Here is a 24839-nt window from a genome sequence, read left to right as displayed (position 1 = left end):
GGAAATTATGAAAAGTAACCCAGCAGAGCTGAATAACACAGTGAGAGAAATAAAAAATTCCCTATATGGCTCAACAGCATTTGGAGCTGGCAGAAGAAAGAATTGGTGAACTTGAAGATTTAGTCTGAGGAAGAAAAAGAAAAAAGAAAAGAATGGGGGAAAGTAAACAGAGTGAGAGAACTAACAAGATGGCGACAGAGTAAGGAGCTCCTAGAGTCAGCTCCTGCAAACACCTAGAGGTATCTGGAGCTAGCTGAAGCATCTGTTTGGGGGCTCTAGGAGGCTGAAGAGTATCCTGTAACATCCTTGAAGGAATGGAAGGAGGAGACTGCCCATCTGTAGAGAAGACTTGTAAGTAGAACACTCCACACCACAGAGGCCAGTGCCTATCCTCCGCTGGAGGCACAAGTCGCCGTGGGAGCCATTCTGCAGCTAGAATTGAAAGCTCCACTTCCAAAACCCAGGGGAGGAAGAGACGGTTGAGCACCAATTTCAGCTACTGATAAGTAAATTCAGCAGACTAAAGGATAATCCTGAGAACAACTAAAGTTTGAGCCTGTCCAAGTCAGAAAGAGGCTGGGAGCTGCCATCTTAACTCTGCACCTGGCAAGAGGGGAAGTGGGGCAAACTGAAAATCACAGTGCTGTTAGGGACTAGCTTCTTTCTATCCAGGTCAGTTTGCAGTTCTAGCCTAGGCCCCAGTGCACCTCCAGCAGGGAGGAAGTGGCAGGGACCTGCGCCAGCCTCTCTGAGAAATTACGGGCCAAGCTGTGGAGGCCAGTGATTATCCTACTCTGGTTGGACGAGCTGCCCCAGGAGCTATTCTGTGACTGGAATAAGAAGCTCCATTTCCCAAAAACAGGAGAGGAGACAGTTGGCTGCTGACTTTGGCTACTGACTGGTAGACTTGGCTGGCTAAGAAATAACCCTGGGAACAGCTGGGGTGTGAATCAGTCCAAGTTGGAAAGGGGCTGATGGTTGCCATTTTTACTCCACCCCCAGCCTGATGGGAAGCTGGGTTGACGAAAATCACAGTGAGGGTAGGAACTGGTTTCTTTCACCCAGATCAGCCTGCAGCCTTGCCTAGGCTTCAGCCCTGCACCAGCCTATCCAGGTAACTACAAGTAACTTTGGCTGGCACCAACTGAATAATCAGAAGTCTACCGGGGCAACTGCGGTCATCTTGGACCTGCACTACATAGACTGCTGCCTACAACTTCAGCTCCATCCCCACCCCAGGCAGGGGAGAAAGGGACATGAAGCTTCATCAGTCTCTCTGGGCAACTACAAGTCTAGGCCTGCATGACTTGGATTATTCCACACAGCTGTGACTCTGTCCCTACCCCTGGCAAAGGAGAAAGTTAGGAGAAGCTTCATCTATGCCTGGGGCAATGAGGGCAGCTTGAGCCTCCACAGCTTATATCCTTGGCTCTTACTGAATAACCAGCAAGGGAGAAAAGGGCAGGAAACCCTATACTAAAGAGAAAAACTGCACCCAGAATAAATCTAGTAAACCAGATGCCAAGACACCAACAAAAAATTACAATCCACACCAAGAAACAGGAAGATATGGCCCAGTTAAAGGAGCAAGATAAGCCTCCAGATGACATAAAGGAGTTGAGACAACTAATCACAGATGTTCAAACAAATCTCCTTAATAAATTCAATGAGATGGCTAAAGAGATTAAGGATATTAAGAAGACACTGGATAAGCACAAAGAATTTGAAAGCATATATAGAAAAATAGCATATCTTATGGGAATGAAAGGTGCAATAAATGAAATTGAAAAAACAATGGAGGGAAGTGGACTTGGCTCAATGGATAGGGTGTCCGCCTACCACATGGGAGGTCCACAGTTCCAACCCTGGGCCTCCTTGACCTGTGTGGAGCTGGCCCATGCTCAGTGCTGATGCACGCAAGGAGTGCCATGCCACGCCGGGGTGTCCCCCGCATAGGGGAGCCCCACACGTGAGGAGTGCACCCCATGAGGAGAGCCGCCCAGTGCGAAAGAAAGTGCGGCCTGCCCAAGAATGGCGCTGCACACACGGAGAGCTGACACAAGATGACACGACAAAAGAAACACAGATTTCTGGTGCTGCTGATAAGGATAGAAGCAGTCACAGAAGAACGCACAGCTAGCGGACACGGAGAGCAGACAACTGGGGTGGGGTGGGGGGGGGAAAGGGAGAGAAATAAATAAATAAATCTTAAAAAAAAACCCAACAACATTGGAATCATATAGCAGCACAGGAGGCAGAAGAAATTACAGAAAATATCTTCAAGACCTGGTGGAGGTGATGGATTCTTAAAGGAGATAAGAAAGGACTGAAATGGACTACTGATGTTTAATATATGTAGAAGTTTTAATTAGCTTTACTGTAAAAGTATGGAAATGTATAGAGTGGACAGTAATATACAGTGAGTAACAGCTAGTTTATAAATGGAGATGTGACTGAAAATGGTAGTCCAGGTATGTAAATGCCAATTGACAGAATGCTAGAGAATAATCTAGGAACTGAATAGCACAGTAAACCAAGAGGTGAATGAGAATTGTGGTTGATGGTACAGATCCAAGAGTGTCCTTTGTGAGCTAGTGCAAATGAACACCACTAGTGTAGAGTGCTGAGAATGTGGAGAAGCATGGGAAAAATCCAGCTGGAATGACCTATGGACTACGGTCAGTAGTAATAATATAATATTCTTACATCTATGTGAAAGATGAACTGTGTTGATAATGAGACAGTATGGAAAATGTGAGCCAAAGGTACACTATGGTCATGGTAACAATCAGATGATATCATCTTATCTGTAGCAAATGTTCCACCACAGTGTGGTGTGTTCATGGAGGGGTGCTGTTTGGGAATTGTGCACATGTGCATGATTGTTTTATAAATTTATAACTTATGTCATAAAAAATATATTTAAAAAAATAATAGGGTGGGTTGGGGGAAAAACAGATCAAATGTAAGATAAGGACTATGACCTCCCATGTGGTAGGCGGACGCCCTATCCACTGGGCCAAGTCCGCTTCCCTGACAACGCTCTTTAATCATTAGTTAAAAAGATTTTACAACAATGCAAGTTGTTGGTGGTAGGGTGAGTTATGAGAGTCCTGTATGATGTTATATATGTTTGTTTTGTAAGTTCACAACTATTATTATACTTATTGTTTATATATGTTTATGTATGAGTGATATACTTCAGTAAATTAATTTTTTTAAAAAGAGTGAACAGAGCTTGAAAGACCTGTGGGACACTATCAAGCCTATCAATATATGTACTGTGGGAGTAAGAGAAAGAGAATAAAGGAGAGAAGATTATTCAAAGAAATAATGGCTGAAAACGTCCTAAATTTAATGAAACACATGAATATACACATCCAAAAGGCTCAACAAATGCCAAACAATAATCCCAAGTAAATCCACTCCATGACATATTATAATCCAAATGTTGATGCTAAAGATAAAGAAAGAATCTAAAAGCCACAAGCAACTTATCATATACAAGGAGTCTCAATAAAATTAAGGGCTGATTTCTCATCAGAAATCATGGAGGCAATAAGAGGGTGGGGTGACATATTTCAAGTGTTGAAAGAAAAAATTACCAACAAAGAATTTTATATCCAGCAAAATTGCCTGTCAAAAATGGGGCAGAGATTCAGACATTCCCAGGTAAAACAAAAGCTGAGGAAGTATGTCACCACTACACTGGTGACAAAAAGTACTGAAGAGAGTTCTTCAGGTTGAATGGAAAGTATAATAATATACAATAGATTGAAGCGACATGAAGAAATAAAATTACTGGTATAGGTAACTTTGTGCTAAGTATAAATGCCAGTACTATTGTATTTTGGGCTTGTAATTCCACTTTTTACTTGCTACAGGGTCTAAAATGAAAATGCATACAAAGCAATAGCTCCATGGTTACGGACTCATAGTGTATAAATATGTTATTTGTGATGAACTACGCAAAGAGGGGGATGGAAGAGTTAGGTACACAGCATGTGTATGCTATTGAAGTTAAGTCGGTATCAAACCAAATGGATTATTATGGATTTTGTATATTTAAGCCCCATTATGACCACAAAGAAACTGTCAGAAAAATATGCACAGAAGGAAATGAGATGGACTTCTACCAGGTTCACTACAAAAGATCAACTATATACAAAAACAGGAATTAATGGAAGACCTGAGGGACAAAAAGGTGTAACTTATAAAACCTAAATAACAAAATAACAGAAGTCCTGCATTATCAGTAGTTACTTTAAATGCAAATGGATTAAATGGTCCATTCAAAAAACAAAGACTGGGGAGGGGATGCAGATCAAGTGACTGAGTAACTGATTCCCACACGGGAGGTCCCAGGCTTGATTCCTGGTGCCTCCTAAAAGAAACCAACCAAACAAACAAAACACAACAACAACAAACAACCAACAACAAAACAAAAAAAACAACCCAGAGGAACTGATGTGGCTCAGAGGTTTAGCACTGGCTTCCCACATACGAGGTCCTGGGTTCAATCCCCGGCCCCCAGTACTCTAAAAAAAAACCCACAACAAACATACAAAGAAAGGGCAAAGATTGGCAGAATTGATTAAAAACAAACAACAAACAAAAAAGCATGACCCAATTATACGTTGGTTACAAGAGACTCACCTTAAATTCAAAGATACAAGTAGGTTGAAAAAAATATTCTGTGCAAATAGTAATCAAAACAGAGTGGTGGTATCTATATTGTCAGACAAAAAAAGACTTTAAGTAAAAAACTGTTAAAAGGAACAAGACAGGCACTACATATTGACAAAAGGGTCACTTCATTGAGAAGATACAATGATTATAAACACACATGCACAAAAGATAGCACCAAAACATATGAAGCAAATACAGACAGATCTGAAGGGAGATACAGACAGTTCTATACTTAAAAGTAGGATATTTCAATATACCACTTTTCATAATGGACAGAACATCTAGACAAAAGATCACTAAGGAAATAGAGGATATGAACAATACTATAAAACAACTAGACCTACCAGACATACAGGATACCTCAATCAAAAATAGTAGAATACATTTTCTACTCAAGTGCACATGAATCATTCTCAAAGATAGACTAATAATGTTAAATTACAAAACAAGCCCCAATAAATTTACAAAGACTGTAATCAAAGAAGTATCTTTTCTGACCATAGCTGAATAAAACTAGAAATAAATGATGGATGGAGACTGGAAAATTCACAAATATGTGGAAATTAAGCAATACTTTCTTGAACAATTAATGGGTCAAAGATGAAATCATAAGGGAAATTAGGAAATACCTTGAGACAAATGAAAATGAAAACACAACATACCAAAACTTATGGGAAATAGCGAAGGCAATTGTCAGAGGGAAATTTATAGCCCTAAATGCTAACATTAAAAAAGAAGAAAGATCTCAAATCAGTAACCTAACCACACATCTGGGGGAATTAGAAAAAAAGAAACAAACTGAACAACTCAAAGTGAGCAGAAAGAAGGAAATGATAAAAGTTAGAATGGTGATAAATGAAACAGAAAAAAAAAAAACAACAAAGAGAATCAAAAGCAGTGATCTTTGAAAGGACCAATAACAATGAAATAATTTTACCTACACCAATAAAGAAAAAGGGAGAGAATATACAAACATAAAATCAGAAATGAAAGAAGGGACATTACTACCAACCTCACAGAAATAAAAGGGATTATAAGAGGAGACTGAAAAACAGTATGCTAACAAAAGATAACGTATATGAAATGGACAAATTCATAGAAATACACAAATTACATAAGTTAACCAAGAAGAAAAAGACAATAACAAGGGACAGAATCAATATCAAAACCTTCTGATGAAGAGAAGTCCAGTACCAAATGGTTTCACTGATTAATTTTACCAAACTTTCCAATATAAACTAATACCAATCCTACTCAAACTCTTCCAAAATAACTTAAGAGGAAACACTTCCTGACTTACTCTATGAGGCCAGTATCACCCTAATAGTAAAGCCAAATAAAGATAATCACAAGAAAAGAAAATTACAGATCAGTATGCCTTATGAATATAGAAGAGAAACCTTTAACAAAATATTAGCAAACCAAATCCAACAGCACATAAAAATTATTATGTGAGATTACAACTATCCTGGGATAAAGCAAGATTTATCCCAGGAATGAGCTCAACATAAGAAAACTAATTACTATAATATATATTAATAGAATAATTAATTCTCAATAATGCAGAAAAGGCATTTGACAAAATCCAGCACCCTTTCTTGATAAAAACAATCAGAAAACTAGGAAAAGAAGGAAACTTCATCAACATGATAAAGGGCATATACAAACTGCCCACAACCAACATCATACTCAGTGGGGAAAGACTGAAATCGTTCCCCCTAAGAACAAGAAAAGGATGCCTGATTTTATCACTACTATTCAATACTGTACTGAAAGTGCTAGCCAGAGAAATTAGGCAAGAAAATGAAATAAAAAGGATCCAACTGGAAGGGAAGAAGTAAAACTATCAATATTCACAGATGACAAGATCCTATAGGTAAAAAATCCTAAAGAATCTACAGGAAAGCAACTAAAACTAATAAACTCAGCAAAGTGGCATGGTACAATATCAAAACACAAAAATCAATAGTGTTTCTACACAGTGAACACTGTGAGAATGAAATCTAGGAAATAATTCCATTCCAAAAGCAACTGAAAGAATCACTTATCAAGCAATAAAATTAACCAAGGACGTAGAGGACTTGTTTACAGGAAACTACAAAATATCGCTAAAAGAAATTTAAAAAGACCTAAACAAGTGGAACATGATTCCATGCTCATGGATTGGAAGACAAAATACTGTTAAGATGTCAATTCTACCCAATGTAATTCACAGATTCAAGCAAAATTCCAATAGCTTTCTTTGCAGAAACGGAAAAGCCAATCAGCAAATTCATATGAAGGAAAGGGGCCCCGAATAGTCAAAAAACAATCTTGAAAGAGAAAAACAAAGTTGGATGAGTCACACTTCCTGATTTCAAAACTTAGAAATAAACTCATCTCTATGGCCAATTGATTTTTTTTTTAAATTAGAGAAATTGCAGGTTTACAGAAAAATCGTGCATAAAATTGAGAGTTCCCATTACGACTCTTTTATTAACACCTTGCATATTAATATGGTACATTTGCTGCAACTGATTAAAAAACATTTTTATAATTGTACTATTAACTATAGGTTTACTCTGGGGTTTACTGAGCTGAAGAGTTCCCTTGGATATTTGTTTTTAAATTTTTATACTTGTAACATATATACAACCTAAAATTTCCTTGTTACCACATTCAAATACATAAATTTCAGTGCTGTTAATTACATTCACAATGTTGTGCTACCATCACCACCATGCATTACTAAAACTTTTTAATCATCCCAAATAGAAACTCTATACAATTTAAGGCTTAATTCCCCATTTCCTACCCCACCCTATTTCCTGGTAACCTATATTCTAGTTTTTGACTCCATTAATTGGCTTATTCTAATTATTTCATATCATTATATTGTGAGAACATACATATGTGCCCTTTTTTGTATGGCTTATTTCACTCAATATGATGTCTTCACGGTTCATCAGTGTTGCTGCATGTATAAGAACCCCATTCCTTCTTATGGCTTAATATTCTAGTGTGTGTATATACCACATTTTGTTTATCCATTTATCAGTTGATGGACACTTGCATTGCTACTACCTTCCCGTCGTAGTGAATAATGCCACTATGAATATTAATTAGCAGATAACTGTTCGAGTCCCTGCTTTCAACTTTTGGGTATATACTTAGAAGTGGTATTGCTGGGTTATATGGTAATTCTATATTTAACTTTCTGAGGAACTATTAAGCTATTTTCCTCAGCAGATGCAACATTTTACATTCCCACCAGCAATGAATGGTTCTATTTCTCTACATCCTCTTACACACTCGCCATTTTCCATTTTTTTTGAAACAACAGTTGCCATTGTAGTGTGTGTGAAATGATACCTCAAAGTGGTTTTGATTTGCATTCTCCTACTGACTAATGATATTGAGCATATTTTCATGTGTTTTTTGGCCATTTGTATATCTTCTTTATAGAAATCCTATTCAAGTCTTAGTTTTTTTTTGCTTAGTTTCCTTGTTCTTTGTTTTGAGGAGGCACTGGGGAGCGAACAGGGACTTCCCGTGTGGGAAGCACACTCAACTACTTGAGCCACATCCACTCCCATTATTCAAGTTTTGTGACCATTTTTTTTTTTTTTATAATTAATAGCAATATTTTATTCTTTCATAATTTGTAACAAATATTTCAAAACAATGCAAAGTGTTGGTGGTGGGGTGATGTATGTGACCCTTAAATGATGTTATGCATGTTTGATTTGTAAGTTCACAAATTTTACTATACACTTATTGGTTATGTATGTTTATGTATGAATGATCTACTTCAATAAAATTTTTAAAAAATAAGGAAAATGTGCTTGGACAAGATTTTTTAAAGTAGTGGCTTCAAGTTTTGTGACCATTTTTAAATTGAGTTTGTCTTCTTGTTGTTGAGTTATAGGATTTTAAAAAATATATTCTGGATATCAGATATGTGATTTCCAAATATTTTCTTTCATTGTGTACAAATAAATTCTCACATTTATGCCAATTGACTTTTACAAGGCTGCCAAGTGCACTGAATAGTGAAAGAAAAGTCTCTAACAAATGGTGCAGGGAAAACTGGATCTCTACATTCAAAAGAATGAAAGTGGACCCCTATATCTCACACCATATACAAAAATTAACTCAAAATGTATCAATGATTGAAATATAAGAGCTAAGGCTGAAAACTCTTAGAAGAAAATCAGACAACTATCTTCTGGACGTTGACTGGGCAATAAATTCTTGGATATGACATCAAAAGCCTAAGAAACAAAAGAAAAAATAAACTGGATTTCATAAAAATTAAAAATTTCTGCATCAAAAGTATTTATCAAGAAAGTATAATGACAACCTACAGAATAGGAGAAAATATTTGGAAAACTTACACCTGATATGATCTAGTATCAGAATTATGAAGAGCTCTTATAACTTATAAAGAAAAGACAAGCCAATTTAAAAACTGGCAAAAGATATGAATAGAGATTTCTCCAAAGATACCAGAGAAGGCCAATAAGCACAGGAAAAGATGCTCAACATCATCAGTCATTAGGGAAACAAATCAAATCATCCACCAGAATGGCTATTGCAGATTACACTCATGCACTACTGGTGGGGATGTAAATGGTGTAGCCACTGTGGAAAACAGTGTGGCAGTTCCCCAGAAAGTTAACTATAGAATTACCATATGACCCAACTATCCTCCTTCTAGGAATACAACAAAAGAAATGAAAGTAGGGACTTGAACATAAATTTGTACACTGATGTTCACAGCAGCATTATTCACAATTGCCAAAAGGTAGATACAACCCAAGTGTCCATCAATGGATGAGTTTTGTGTGTGTATTATATATATATATATATAAAAATATATAAAACCACAAGAAAAAAAATTTGCTTTTTGCTTCATTGCTATTGGTACCAACAGTGCCAAAGCAATGGTGGATGAAACTGTTTTACCAAAGAGCCATTAAGAAAAAATAAAAGGGGAGGAGGTAGCTATACTGAGGGATCTGGTTGCCTTCATCTTCTCTATGAGTTTATAAACTTTGATCATACTCTTCCTTTTCCACTCCTTTATTTTCAAAGATTAAAGAGCTGTAATTTTGAAAAAAAATATACTGAGGGAAAAAGGGATAAATTGGCCTGCACAGTAGCCAACAAAATATTAAACTGGGGAAATCCTGCTACTTTCTCAAATAAAATGACCAAAAGCTACAGAATATATAAATAAGCCTTCCCTAATAAAGAAAAACAGGATAACAAGCCAATAGTCATTTTCAATGACTATACTTATTAACCTTATTCCTATAATAATGAAATTAAGTCTAATTTTAATTAATGAATAAGAGTTGCCTCCTGCAAACATTGTTATTCAAATGGCCTCTCTCTAAGCCAAACTCTGAAAACAAACTTACCCCCTCCCACCCCACTGATGTGGGACATGATTCCCAAGGATTAGCCTCCCTGGCACAAAGGGATTATTACCAAGCATTAATCAACGATGCATTTGAAGAAAGACCTTTATTAAAAGGGGAAATATTAAATAAAATAGAGTTTTTATAGCTAAGAGATTTCAAAGTGAGTTGGGAGGTCATTTCAAAGGTAACACCTGACTTCACAAAATTCCATAGTAAACAAAGTCACCAACAAAAGTGCTCCAGAGGGCCCTAGGGATTTCTGGACACCAAAGGCAAACCACATAGCCTCATGAGCTCAATATCCCCTCAGAGGGCCCTATCTGGGAATATATGAAAAGCTATTTACCCAATATAACATAGTTGCACCCATTTGTAGGTCATCTAAATCATGATTCTTCTACTTCATTTATCTGAACTTATAATTTTCAAAATACTTGTTAAATTTACTTCTCAGGGACTTTAAGCCTTCAGATTCGTCTTATGTTGGATGAGCCCTGAAACCCAGTAGATATGCAGCAAACAGCAAGTCTTCAGTTCTTTGGACATGCTCCCGTGGACAACTAACAAAATAATGGAGATGGACCAGCCCAGATTTACTATTACTGTAGTTATTATTTATGTTAACTGAGTAACTTGTAACATTGATATTAAAAAAATTTTTTTTTAAATAAGAATAAGCTGAGAATGAATTCTAATATACCTCTATGTTCCAGTTATGCTGTTCCAAGGTATGACGACATTGATCCATAGATTCTATGCCAGTCAGATCCTGAAAAGGATAAACAAGAAGTTACTTAGGGAAAAACCAACAGTACATTTGTGGACATGTTTACTCCTAACAGAATATTTATGAATACCTTGATACCCTGGATTATTCCCAGGTTTCACCTTATCTCTGACCAAAGCTCCTTCTCTGGCTCTTCTTCTTCCATCTCTCTAAATGTAAATTTCCCTAAAGATGTGTTCCTTGTTTACATCTCTTTCTACCTCAATCCCTGGCAAACTCACCCAATCCTCAGGCTTCAACTATCTTTTCTTATGCAGATGACTCCTAATTTAATCTCTAGACCCACCATCTTTTCTGAAGTTTAGCAACACGTACAACACCTATTCAAGATTCCCATGTAAGATGTACCACCAGTACCTCAAATTCATCATTTAAAACCACTATATTTGTTAACAACACCACCATTCTCCAAAACATCCAGGCAAAGATGGTGTCTGAAACGTCAACCTCATCTTTGAGTATTCTATTCCTTGAACTCTGAATTTCATCAGTAACCAAATCACAGCTGTGTCAATATTTCCATTTTCACAGTCAGTATCTTACTGGAGCTTTCGTAATTCCACAAGTGAATTATCAAAATAATTTCTCTCCATCCTTTTGAATCCTTTTCATTTTTTTTTCTTTCTTTCTTTTTTGTACGAGTTACATTTTTGCTTTGATTGTATAACAAATTCCAAAATCCTTAGCCTGGGCATAATGTGGCCCAAACTAGCTTTCTAGTTTATTTTCTCACTATTTCCTTTCAGGTGCTTAATACTCAACAAATCTAACTGTTCATGTATATATCTCAGGTGCAGAGTCTCCACATAGCTATATCCTAGCTTCTTTCAAGGTCTAATACAAAATCCACATCCGTCCGTCCGTCCATCCGTCCGTCCATCCGTCCATCCATCCATCCATCCACCCATTCGTCCATCCATCCATCTGTAGCAGTTTGATATGGTTATGAATTCCAAAAATAGATATTAGATTGTTTGTAATCTGATTCGTACATGGGCATGATTGAGTTATGATAAGGACTTTGATTAGGATAAAAGGCACGGCCAAAGAACAGAGTTGAGAATTTCTGATGTTGGAGTTTTTATGTTGGAGTTTGATGCTGAAGCTGGAGCCCCAGGGAAACAGACAGAGCCATTCGCCTGATAGTCTACAGCTGACCTTGTGGAGGAAACAGGAGCTAAGCCCAGAGGAATCCTGAAAGCCTGAACCCTTGCAGATGTCAGCAGCCATCCTGCTCCAATACGTGGAAATAGACTTTGGTGAGGGAAGTACACATATGCTTTATGGCCCAGGATCTGTAAGCTCCAACCCCAAATAAATACCTTTATAAAAACCAACCAATTTCTGGTATTTTGCATCAGCACTCCTTTGGCTGACTAATACACCATCCATCCTATTATTCAACAAATCTCTATCACATTCCTATTCTGTGTATTATTAAGTCTAAGGGATAAAAAGATGAAAAAATACAGTCTCTATCCTCAAAAATCTTCTCTTAACAACCAGCATCAGGAGAAAAAGAATGATCTCTACCTGACAAGAATCTGGCAGCACTAGATTCATGAGTCAGAAAACTGAGATTCCTGCCTTGATTTTGTACCTTGTGGCCACAGACTGGTACTATTTTAACTCTGTATAAAATTAGAGGGTTAATTTGGACTGGATATCCTTCCCAGGGCTTAAAAAAATAACATAAAAACCCAAAACAGATGTTTACATTTTTTAGGTATACAATTTTATTTTGAAATTACAGGGAGTGGATATAGTTCAAGTGGTTGAGTGCTTGCTTCCCATGTACAACGTCCCAGGTTTGATCCCCAGTACCTCTTATGAAAACAAACAAACAACGGAAAAAACTAACTCTCACTGGGGAGTGGCAAAGCTCAGTGGTTGAGTGCATGCTCCCCATGTACAAGGTCCTGGGTTCAGTACCCAAATCCCCAGTACCTCCTTGACAAAAAAGAAGAAAAAGAAATTACACAAGTAGTATGTAAATACTGCTAATAAATTTTTTTGAATGTTTAAAATATTACAAAAATGTCAACCAACACTGATGTGTATAAACTTAAATTAGTTTTCCTTACTCTCTACTTTACTCTTTATAGGTAACCTTTTTTCCCATTGTTTTATTTTTTAAATTACCATCTAGTAAAATTAACTTTTCTTTTTTATGATGTACATTTCTATGAATTTTAACATATGTAACCACTACCCCAAAGAGAATACAGAACAGTTGCATCACCCACCAAAAAACTCCTTTGTGTTATCCCTTTGTTAGTCACACATTGCAATGTTAAAAATTATAAAATATAACAAGAATTTAACAATAAAATTTTTATAGTCTACCACCCAGAGATCACCATGTATCATTCTAGTTATATCTCTGTGCATGAGAGCCTGTATTTTTAAAAACTGAAGTGATATTGTTCTGTAATACTGTTCTACCATCTGTAGTTTTCAGTCAAGGATACTCACTTTTCCATTTTACTAAATTTCCACCTCATCTAATACCTAGATATAGCCACATTTCTCCCTGTAGAAGGTCAGATAGCAAATAATTGGGATTTATAGGCCACACAGTCTCTGTCACAACTATTATAATTTTGGTTGTACCACAGGCAATAAATACATAAATGACAACTGTGACTGTATTCCAATAAAACTTTAGAAATATTTACAAATGCTGAAATTTGAATTTCATATAATTTTTACCAGATCATGAAATATTATGCTTCTTTTGACTTTTTTCAATTATTTAAAAATGTAAAAATCATTTTTAGCATGTGGACAAAAAAATTCCACTGGATTTGACTCATGGCTTATATAGTTTGCCAGCGCCTTAAGAACACAGTTGGAAGGACTGAAGCAAAAGTGAGGAGGAAATACTCCCCACTATGTGAAGTGATATTATTTGATACCATGAACACTAATACTTCCTAAAACTATTTCAAGGATCACTGATTCATGTCATGCTTCCTTTACTTTAGTTCATGACCATTCCAGTCCCTTCCCATTTTAGCTATTGCCTTCTGGCTTGTAAATACCACTCTACACAATATCCCCCCCATCTCACCCCAATTGCTACGTTATAGCCCACTGCAGAGGACTAGGATATTCCGGTTTCCTCTTCCTCTATGTGTATTCTCTTCAGATTTAAGCTGTACTCTTACCCTCTTCTCAGGGTGCAAATGATCCCTATCCCTTTAGAGACCAAAATAGTTTTCTACCTCTTTATCCATTTATTATCTACCTTCTTTTATGATTATTTACATTCATTCTACAGCCCTCTTAGAGGCTATAAATTTCCTGAGAGCAGTGTCTGTGATTAATCTATAATGCTGCCCAGTTCCTACCTAGTAGTAAGAATTTAAATATTTATAGAAAAAGTTATTCCAAGTTAAAAAACAAACGAACAAAAAAACCTTTCTGTATAATCTTCAATAACCAGAACGACAAGTTGACATCATCCAGACATTATCACAAAAATCTCATTGTACATTAACATACTAGAGTTTTTAGACTCCAAATGATCTGACTAGATGCCAGGCTGGCTGTCAAATATGCAAATTTTGGGAAGCAGATGTGGCTCAACTGATAGAGCGCCCGTCTACTATATGGAGGGTCCAGGGTTCAAACCCAGGGCCTCCTGACCCATGTGGTAAGCTATTCCATGCGCAGTGCTGCCGTGCACAAGGAGTGCTGTGCCATGCAGGGATGTCCCCTGTAGGGGTGCCCCACGCACAAGGTGTACACTCCACAAGGAAGCCGCCCCATGTGAAAAAAAGCGCAACCTGCCCAGGAATGGTGCCACACACACAGAGAGCTGACCAAGCAAGATGATCCAACAAAAAAGAGACGCAGATTCCCAGTGCCGCCTGATAATGCAAGCAGACGCAGAAGAACACACAGTGAATGGACACAGAGAGCAGACAATGGGGGAGGGGAGAGAAATAAATAAACTAATCTTTAAAAAATATATATATGCAAATTTTCAGAATTTCCCTGGAGATGAGTTAGTCAGGGATAGAGTCCAGGAATCAGTGATTTTGTAAAGCTCCTCAGGTGATTTTAATGTACAGCCAGTGTAGGAAATCGATAACATTAACATACATTTCTAAGTAGGTACAGAGATTGTACTCACTTATTAAAAATAGCTTTTCAAATAAGGGTTATAAACATTGCAGGAAAAAACAACCAGAGAATTTATATATCTTCAATAAACTGAAATGCTTAACCTAATTAGAAAGCAAAACACTTCTGTAAGTAGTGAAGCAGGATAAACTGGAAGCTCAGTTGACCAAACCTGCTTTTAATCGCTACTAATCAATATGAAAAGCATGAGCACGAACTAGGAATAAAGAATGCTGGACATATCTAGGACAGGATTGTTTATCCATATATCAATGAAGAATATTCACTTGTCCAGCAGTCTAGATTTTGAGGTATACATATAGTCCCTGAAGTCGCTAAGTTGTATCCTTGTAGAGGGAGACAGACGAAAATTTTTTTAAAAACCACCCATCCAAACCAAGTATATTAATGAACAAAGATTTAAGCTAGTGGTTTCCTTTAGATTGGGTGCTCAAAGAAGGCCCAAGGAGAATGCAGAGATCTGAATAAAAGATAAGGGATCAAACATTCTTCACAAGAGTCAAAAGATGGAGGCAATCCAAGTATCTACCAACAGATGAATGGATAAACAAAATGTGGTATATCTATATGATCAAATATTATTTAGGCATGAAAAGAATGAAGTTCTGACACATGCTACAATATGGATGAACCCTGAGGACATCATTTTGAGTAAAATAAGCCAAACACAAAAGACTGCATACTTGAACAATTCCATTTTTATGAAATATCTAGAATAGGCAAATTCATAGAGCCTCTAAAAAGATTTTAGATTCTGGGGATGGGGGTGGGATATAAGAAGCTATTGCTTAATAGGTATAGCATTCCTGTTTGGGGTAATTAAAAAATGTTGGTAAAGGATGGTGGTGATGGTAGGACAACACTGTGAATGTAATTAATATTACTGAACTCTACACAAAAAACTGGTTAAAATGGGAAATTGCAAGTTACCATTTATCTAATATCTATCTAAAAAACAGATAAGGGGCCAACCATAAGAAGATCAGTAGGAAGAGTATTTCATTAGAAAGACCAAAGTATAAAAATTCAGAGACCCTATGCATTTGTCAAAACCTACAGAATTCCACAGGAGAGTGAACCTTACTTAATGTGTGTAAATTATAAAAAATCATTTAGAAAGGGATGTTGTATGGGAATTCTACACATGTGCATGAATGTTTTGTTAGTATACAACCTCCGTTATAAAAATGTTAAAAAATACAGAGTGGGTTGGGGGAAAACACACCAAATGTTAGGTATGGACTATAGTTATTAATAATAGTAATATTTTGACCATGCTTTTGCATAATTTGTAACAAATGTTTCATAACAATGCAAGGTGCTGGTGGCGGATGATGTATAGGACCCCTGTATTATGTTTGTATGTTTATTCTGTAAAGTTCATGATTTTCACTAACTATATACTTATTGTTTATTTAGAACAGGGTTCTAACAAAACATTTTTCTTGTGGGGACGTGTTGGTGCAGCTGTGAAATATTTATTAAATAATACACAGTGCAGTGTGGACTTAGTAAGGGATCGATGGTTTTCACCTAACTGGCAAAGGGGTCTATGAAACAAAAAAGGTTGAGAACCCCTGATTTAGAAGGTCAGAAGATCCCAGAATGGAACAGACTGGGCCAAAGAATCTAATTTTATTACAAATGCATAAATGTAGGAAACTACCTCACTGAAGCAGGTGGGGGAAAGGTACTGACCTAAGTAACTTTGGAAATGAGTGGTGTCTGTAAGAATAAAGACAAAAGGAACTACGCATAAGGACTGTCTATTAATTGATATAGAGTTATTTCCCTTTGGGGTACATGATAACAATTCTGAAACCAGTAAATATGTAGGCCGAAATGAACAAGTAAATGGACAGTGGAGGTTAGGAGCCAGGTTTCTCACTGTTGGAGTGGGGGGTTAAAGATATCCATAGGCTGAAGACTAGAATGATCTTTGTAGTAATGGAATAGAGTCAGAGACATCAGTATCAACTCATAGTTAGCTTAATATAAATCAGCTGGATAACTGCAAAAATATTTAGATTAGTATACACAAATGTATGTCCTTGCTCGGTCAGGTGAGAGGAGCGAGAACATGCCAAGTAGCTAGCATGCCTAGTGCCCAGAACTTGGTTTCTAACACCATTTTTCAATAAAAGGAACCAGATCAGATCTTCTTGGAGAAATGGCTGATTCCAGGACTGGGGCAACGAAACACACAATATGAGCCTGGAATATTTTTAGTGCCAGAAGCAAGGAAGTGTTCAAAAAACAAAGCAAAATGAAACAAACAAAATCCCCTCACAATGATGGAGGTATACCAGAGACCCAGGAGCTAACCAAGTGACCAAAGTTTGAGTAATTTTAGTAACCAAAGAAAGTGTAATGGATAACTCAACAACAAAAAAACAACCCCATTAAACAGTAGGCAAAGGACTTGAATAGACATTTATTTCTCCAAAGAAAATACACAAATGCTCAATAAGCACATGAAAAGAAGCTCAATATCCTTAGCCATTAGAAAAAGCGCAAATCAAAACCACAATGATACCACCTCAGACCCACTAGAATGGCTTTTATTAAAAAGAAAAATAACAAGTGCTGAAGAAGATATGGATGAATAGGACTCCTAGTATACTATAGATAAGAATGTGCAGCTGCTGTGGAAAATTCTGCCTGTTCCTCAAAAAGTTAAACGAAACTATCAGACGACCCAACAATCCCACTTCTAGGTGTAAACCCAAAAGGACTGAAAGCAAGAACTTGGACATGTATTTGTACACCAATGTCCATAGCAGTGCTGTTCACAGTAGCCCAGAGGTGGAAGCAACACAAATGTCCACCAGCAGATGAATGGATATACAAAATGTAATACATGGGAAATGGACTTGGCCCAGTGGTTAGGGCGTCCGTCTACCACATGGGAGGTCCGCGGTTCAAACCCTGGGCCTCCTTGACCCGTGTGGAGCTGGCCCATGCGCAGTGCTGGTGCGTGCAAGGAGTGTCCTGCCACGCAGGGGTGTCCCCGCGTAGGGGAGCCCCACGCACAAGGAGTGCGCCCCGTAAGGAGAGCCGCCCAGCGCGAAAGAAAGTGCAGCCTGCCCAGGAATGGCGCCGCCCACACTTCCCATGCCGCTGACGACAACAGAAGCGGACAAAGAAACAAGACGCAGCAAATAGACACAGAGAACAGACAACCAGGTTGGGGGGGGGAACTAAATAAATAAATAAAATCTTAAAAAAAAAAATGTAATACATATAATGGAATATTATGCAGCCATAAAAAGGAATGAAGTTCTGATATATGTGACATGAAAGAACCTTGAAGACATGTTTAGAGAAATAAGTCAGACACAAAGGCACAAAGTGTATGACTCCACTAATAAAAAATAACAAGAATATGCAAATACACTGGCAGAAAGTAGAGTATAGATTACCAGGGATGGGGGAGAAGGGGATTAGGGAGTTAATACATAATGAGTGATGGGTTTCTGTTTGGGGTAATGGGAAAGTTCTGGCAATGGATGGTAGTGAGGGTAGCATAACTTTCTGAATATGATTAATTCCACTGAATGGTATGCTTAGGAGGGTGTGGTAGTTTGAGGCTTTTATGGACCCCATAAAAATCATGTCCTTAGAGCTAATTCATTCTTGGGGGTGTGAGTCTATTGTAGGTGGGTTCTTTTGATTAGGTTACTTGAGTAAGGTGTGACTTATGGTGGATCTGAATCCTCTTACTGTAGTCCTCTATAAACAGGATAAACATGGAGAGAGAAAGGCACAGGAGTAGAGAGAAAGCCAGAGAAAGCCAGAAGCTGAGGCCATGAAATCCAGAAGAGAAGGGAGAAACCACCAGATGTTGCCATGTGCCTTGCTACGTGAGAGAGGAGTTTAGGATCGCCAGCAGCCAGCCTTTGGGGAGAAAGCAACACCTGATGAAGCCTTGATTTGGACATTTCCACAACCTCAGAACTTTAAGTTTATAAATTAACAAATCCTCACTGTAGAAGCCAACCCATCTCTAGCATATTGCATTTTGGCAACCTAGCAAACTGAGAGTCTGAGATGGAAAGTTTATGTTGAATATGTTTTTACAATTTAAAAAAGAGAGCAGAGGAGTGGATATGGCTCAAGCCATTGAGTGCCAGCCTCCCACACAGAAGGGAACAAAAATACAATAAGCAAAACAAACGAAAAAACCAACTCAGGGGAGCTGATGTGGCTCAGTGGTTGAGGGCCAGCTCCCCACATATGAGGTCCCAGGTTCAATCCCCTGTCCACAGTACCTCAAAAAAAGAGCAACTGAAAAGACAGTGACAAACAAAATACATGATACCCAGGGCCTTCTGACCCATGTGGTGAGCTGGCCCATGTGCAGTGCTGCTGTACAAGGAGTGCCCATGTGCAAGGAGTGTACCCAGCAAGGAGAGCTGCCCCACGCGAATAAAGCATAGCCCGCCCAGGAGTGGTGCCGTGCACACACGGAGAGCTGATGCAGCAAGATGACACAACAAAAAAAGTGACACAGTTTCCTGGTGCTGCATAAGAATGCCAGCCGACAGAGAACACACAGCAAATGGACACAGAGAGCAGACAACAGGGGGAAGGGGAGAGAAATAATTAAAATAAATATATTTTTTAAAAAGTGAATATCTTTGTTCTTAGGAAACATATATGGAAATATTGTGTGTTCAAGGAGCATTATGTATATACAACCTTCTCTCAAGGTTTAGATAATACACAGCTAAAATGATACAACAAATGTGGCAAAATGATACAACAAATGTGGCAAAATGTTAAAATTGGTGGATTTGGGTATCTGGGGTAGGGGAAATATTGGAATTCTCTGTATGGATTTGATATTATTTTTGCAACTGTAATGTAAATTAGAAATTATTTCAAAATTAAAAGTTTAAGATGAGAAAAGTCATTTTGACCACAGGCTTAATTATAGAGGGCATGAAAGAGAGCGAAACACCAGCAAGGAGGCTATATAGAAGTCCAAGAGAAAGAGAAGGGCATCTTAGAATAGGATGGTAGCAGTGAAGAGGGAAGGAAGCAGACACATTTGGTTTATATTTTGGAGGTAGAGTATCCAGTTTATTATAGTGAACTCATAGGCTTAGGCAAATGGGATGACTATATCATTTACTATGAGGAAAAGTGTTGAAATAATTTTGTTTACGCTTGTGAGAAAAACTGATATATGTTAAAAGGAAAGTGTTTAAAAGGAATAGGTGAAAAAAGTGGAACCAGACTGCCAAACAACACTGAATGCAATGATGAATACATTATTTATTAAATCATGATGTTAAATATACTGTGTGAGAAAACAGACTGCCTGCCCGCAATGCCAGCCAGCAATATGACTTACAGTGCTCTGTCCAAAAGGGGAAACAATAATGCTGAAGTTATTCAGCACCAACTAAAAACAGTTGCATCCGTAACCCAGACAGGTATGGCTACCTGGGTTATCTCTCAGCTTTGTATTTTTCTTTTTAAAGATTTATTTATCCCTCCCCCCTCCCCCCCTTTTTTGCACTTGCTGTGTGTTCTTCTGTGTCTGCTTGTCTTCTCTTTTAAGCAACATTGGTAACCGATGCTGGGACCTTCCTAAGTGGGAGATAGGTACTCAATCTCTTCTGCCACCTTAGCTCCCAGGTCTGCCATGTCTCTTACTGACTCTCCTCTGTGTCTCTTTATGTTGTGTCAGCTTGCTGTGCTAGCTCTTTGTGCAGGTCAGCACTCTGTGTGGGTCAGCTCATGGCACTGACCAGCTTGCCTTCTCTAGGAGGCCCTGGGAATAAGGAGCCCAATCGCTTGAGCCACATCTGCTTCCCTGTGTTTTTCTTTTAAACCTATTATAAGTTAGTTAAAAAAAATTTAAATACTAGAGAAAGATGGTGGTGGTGGTGGGGGGTGATTCCCTGTGGTCCCAACTACTAATTAATATAACTGGCTTACATTTTAGCATATTTCCTTCCAGTTCTCCATCCTCCAAGAAAAGGGTTTAGGGCTGTAATTCAACCCCTTTCCCAAACTTTAAAAAAAAACTAGAGGGAGTGGATGTGGCTCAAGCAGTTGAGTGCCTGCCTACCATATGGGAGGTCCAAGTTCAGTCCTGGTGCCTCCTGAAAAGCAACAACAAAAAACAGGTAACGAGCAAAACAAATGATAAAACCAACTCAGGGAACCCAATGTGGCTCTGTGGTTGAGTGCCAGCTACCACATACAAGGTCCTGGGTTCAAACCCCAATCCTAGGCACCTCAAACAAAACAAAACAAAACAAAACTATAGTGCAAACTGATTATGGGCCTTGCTTCTCCCTTCTAGACTGTTAAGTATCTTGAGGAGAATCCATTTATCTTTGCCTTTCCTGCTTCATCCAGGGCTCTTCTATATTTACCCCTTGTCTGGAACCAACCTCTCTGCCCCTCTTCCCAATACTAGTCAAATTTTCCAAATCACTGCATATAGTTAAGGTTTGGGGAACTATTTTCTCTTCTCTGTTGAGACTGTTCTCTTCTAGATATATCCCATTTTGAGTACTAATTATAGAGAGTATTCTCTTATACATTAGTATTCATAACCATTTCATGGTTACATAATATTACAATTGGTTACAATTTATATATGAACATTAAAATTGCTTCCAATTCTACACTATTAAAAAAGCACTTTTTATAAAGTTTCTCTGTAATTAGGGTTTTTTTCCTTAGGACCCAATTAAAATTTTGGGTCAGGAATATGCATATATTTAAGTTCTTGATACATATTGCCAAAATGCATTTTGAAAGGACTATTCTACTATTCTAATTTACACTGGCTGGGGCTGGTTTCAACATGAGTCAAAAGCTAAATACGGGGAAGCAGACGTGCCTCAACTGATAGAGCGTCTGCCTACCGTATGGGAGGTCCAGAGTTCAAACCCAGGGCCTCCTGACCCGTGTGGTGAGCTGGCCCATGCGCAGTGCTGATGTGCACAAGGAGTGCGCCCCACATTGAGCTGCCCAGTGCGAAAAAAGTGCAGCGCGCCCAGGAGTGGTGCCGCACACATGGAGCGCTGACGCAGCAAGACAATACAACAAAGAGACAGATTCCTGTTGCTGCTGAGAATACAAGCAGACACACAGAACACACAGCAAATGGACACAGAGACAACGGGGGGGGGGGGAGGGGAGAAATAAATAAAATAAATCTTAAAAAAAAAAAAAGCTAAATATGCCTCAAGCCAACATTCGCTCCCATTTCATGGCCAGCGTGCGTTACGCAATGCCAGCTTTGTTTAGAATGAAAGACTACTACAGGTTTGGCTGGAGACACAGCATTAGCCTTGCTACTAATTCTTTTGAAACTCGGCAACAGCATGTTTGGCTATCAGTACTTCTGGAAGACAGGTGAAACAGAGAAGTAGAGGGAATATTAGACTTAACCTCAGTCATGGGTTTTAAGTTCCTTCCAAATTAATTTCTTTAGAACTCAACAGGTTCTAACTCACTTTTAAAAGGAAATTTCTTTTGAGAGAAGCTATTTATTTCCATATTCCCAAGACCCAGTGCAGTGCCTAGCACAGGGTAGGAAATGTTTGAATGAATAAATGAGTGACTCCTACCTTACCTTCACAATCAACCTTCATTTCTTGCTAGTTTTAAAAACATTGTTCTTCTCATTATTACTCATTTGTTCCTACTCCGTGTCAGGAACTATACTAACCATCTGCACTACATTCTCCTCAACAAGCCTATTATATAGATACTGCCATCATGCTCCTTTTCAGTTGGGAATAGTGAGGCTCCTCAAAATAAACCATAGGGAAAAGGACTTGGCCCAGTGGTTAGGGCGTCCGTCTACCACATGGGAGGTCCGCAGTTCAAACCCCAGGTCTCCTTGACCCATGTGGATGCTGGCCCGTGCGCAGTGCTGATGCGCACAAGGAGTGCCGTGCCACGCAGGGGTGTCCCCCGCATAAGGGAGCCCCACGTGCAAGGAGTGCACCCTGTAAGGAGAACCGCCCAGCGCAAAAGAAAGTGCAGCCTGCCCAGGAATGGTGCCACATACATGGATAGCTGACACAGCAAGATGACGCAACAAAAAGAAACACAGATTCCCGTGCCACTGACAACAGAAGTGGACAAAGAAGAACACACAGCAAATAGACACAGAGAACAGACAACTGGGGGGATGGGGATGGGGAGAGAAACAAATAAAATAACAAAAATAAAATAAAATAAACCATGTGGGGAAGTGGATGTGGCTCAAACAGTTGGGCATCTGCCTACCACATGGGAGGGCCGGGATTCGCGTTCTGGTGTCTCCTAAAGAAGATAAGCAGACTCCCATAACCCCCTGCAACGAGCTAGCTGCCACACCCCACTGCAACAAACAGACGCATAAACAAGCAGATGTCACAAGCCAGCAGATGCCACAGCCCACGGGGAGCGGATGTGGCTCATGCCACTGGGCGCTCGCCTCCCAAGTGGGAGGTCCCAGGTTTGGTTCCTGATGCCTCCTAGAGAAGGTGAGGAAACAATGGGTACACAAATGAGATTAAAATAATAATAATAATAAAATAAATCAATCATTAAAAAAAGGATCATATGGAAGCCCCCCACACCAATTTTTGCACACAGCAGGTGTTCAATAAAGGTTAGTTTAATCTGCAATCTTTCCTAAGTGGCTTGCTCTTCAGCACTACTGACATTTGAAGTGGCAATGGGCAAAAAAGCTGCAATGAATATAAAGGTTAACTCAGGCATCTTCTGCCTTTAACTTCTCAGGACCAAGTGTCTCATGTCAGCATCTGCTACCACAAATCCCCCATTGATAGTCCATCCATATATGTTTTTTTTTTTAAAGCGTATCCATTATTTTTTTGTTATTTATTTATTTATTTATCTCCCCTCCTGCCCCCCCATCTGCTCTCTCTGTCCATTCACTTTGTGTTCTTCTGTGTCCACTTGCATTCTTGTCCATGGCACCGGGAATCTCTCTTTTCTGTTGCGTCATCTTGTTGCATCAGCTCTCCATGTGTGTGGCACCACTCCTGGGCAGGCTGTGCTTTTTCCACTTAGAGTGGCTCTCCTTGCACGTGGGGCTCTCCTATGTGGGGGACATTCCTGCATGGGCCAGCTTATCAGATGAGTCAGAAGGCCCTGGGTTTGAGCCTGGACCTTCCATGTGGTAAGCGGATGCTCTATCAGTTGAGCCAAATCCGCTTCCCCATATCTGCTTTTATGAGAAACAGTCCTTGCTCTTTTTCGGGGGAAGAGAAAGTTGATCTTGCCCTTAAAATATAACTTCCTTTTCATGAACTGCCCTCCCAAGGATTTAGGAGAGTACCCTATTTAGTTACAACAATAATATATACAGTCCTTTATAAACAAAAGTGTAATCTACTGATAGCAGTGGGGCATATGAGTATTTACTTTCAGGGCAGGAAAATACCTGAAACCCACTCAATCTCTACTGAAATGCACAGGGGACACTGTAGGAAAGGGTGTGAACTATTCCCTATCACTTTCTTACTCTAGCCTTGGTCTAACTTCCTTTCTCCCAAGGCAGAAGACAAGAGGAGGTCAATCACTAGCAACCCACTTCTGAAATACTGTGATCCTTATCTGTATCTTGCTCAACTATGATTCAAGGAAGGTATCAAAAATAATTGCTGGTGTAGTATTTTAAACAGATGTCTAATTCAACTATTTAGACTAGGTAAGTAGAGTGTAATCACTTTGCTTTCCTAATAAGTGGTTCTCTTCCCATATTGTTTGTTTATATTAACACACACTGCAGGAGGCTGGTACGAAGTTTCAGTTGA

The 24839-nt window shown here is 38.7% G+C and overlaps 1 protein-coding gene across 1 annotated transcript in view; it reads right to left on the bottom strand.

Annotated features, from left to right (window-relative positions):
* FAF2 (Fas associated factor family member 2) overlaps positions 1-24839 on the bottom strand; it is a 67547-nt gene that overhangs the window by 20858 nt on the left and 21850 nt on the right. The window contains exon 2 of the mRNA XM_004459992.4: positions 10798-10866. Coding sequence (XP_004460049.1) covers positions 10798-10866 — 69 coding nt within the window. The remainder of the gene's footprint in view (positions 1-10797; positions 10867-24839) is intronic.

The sequence above is a fragment of the Dasypus novemcinctus genome, chromosome 2 (genome assembly GCF_030445035.2).
Source record: "Dasypus novemcinctus isolate mDasNov1 chromosome 2, mDasNov1.1.hap2, whole genome shotgun sequence".
Taxonomy (NCBI): domain Eukaryota; kingdom Metazoa; phylum Chordata; class Mammalia; order Cingulata; family Dasypodidae; genus Dasypus; species Dasypus novemcinctus.
Note: the sequence above shows the minus strand (reverse complement) of the source record. Positions and strands in the feature narration are given on the sequence as shown.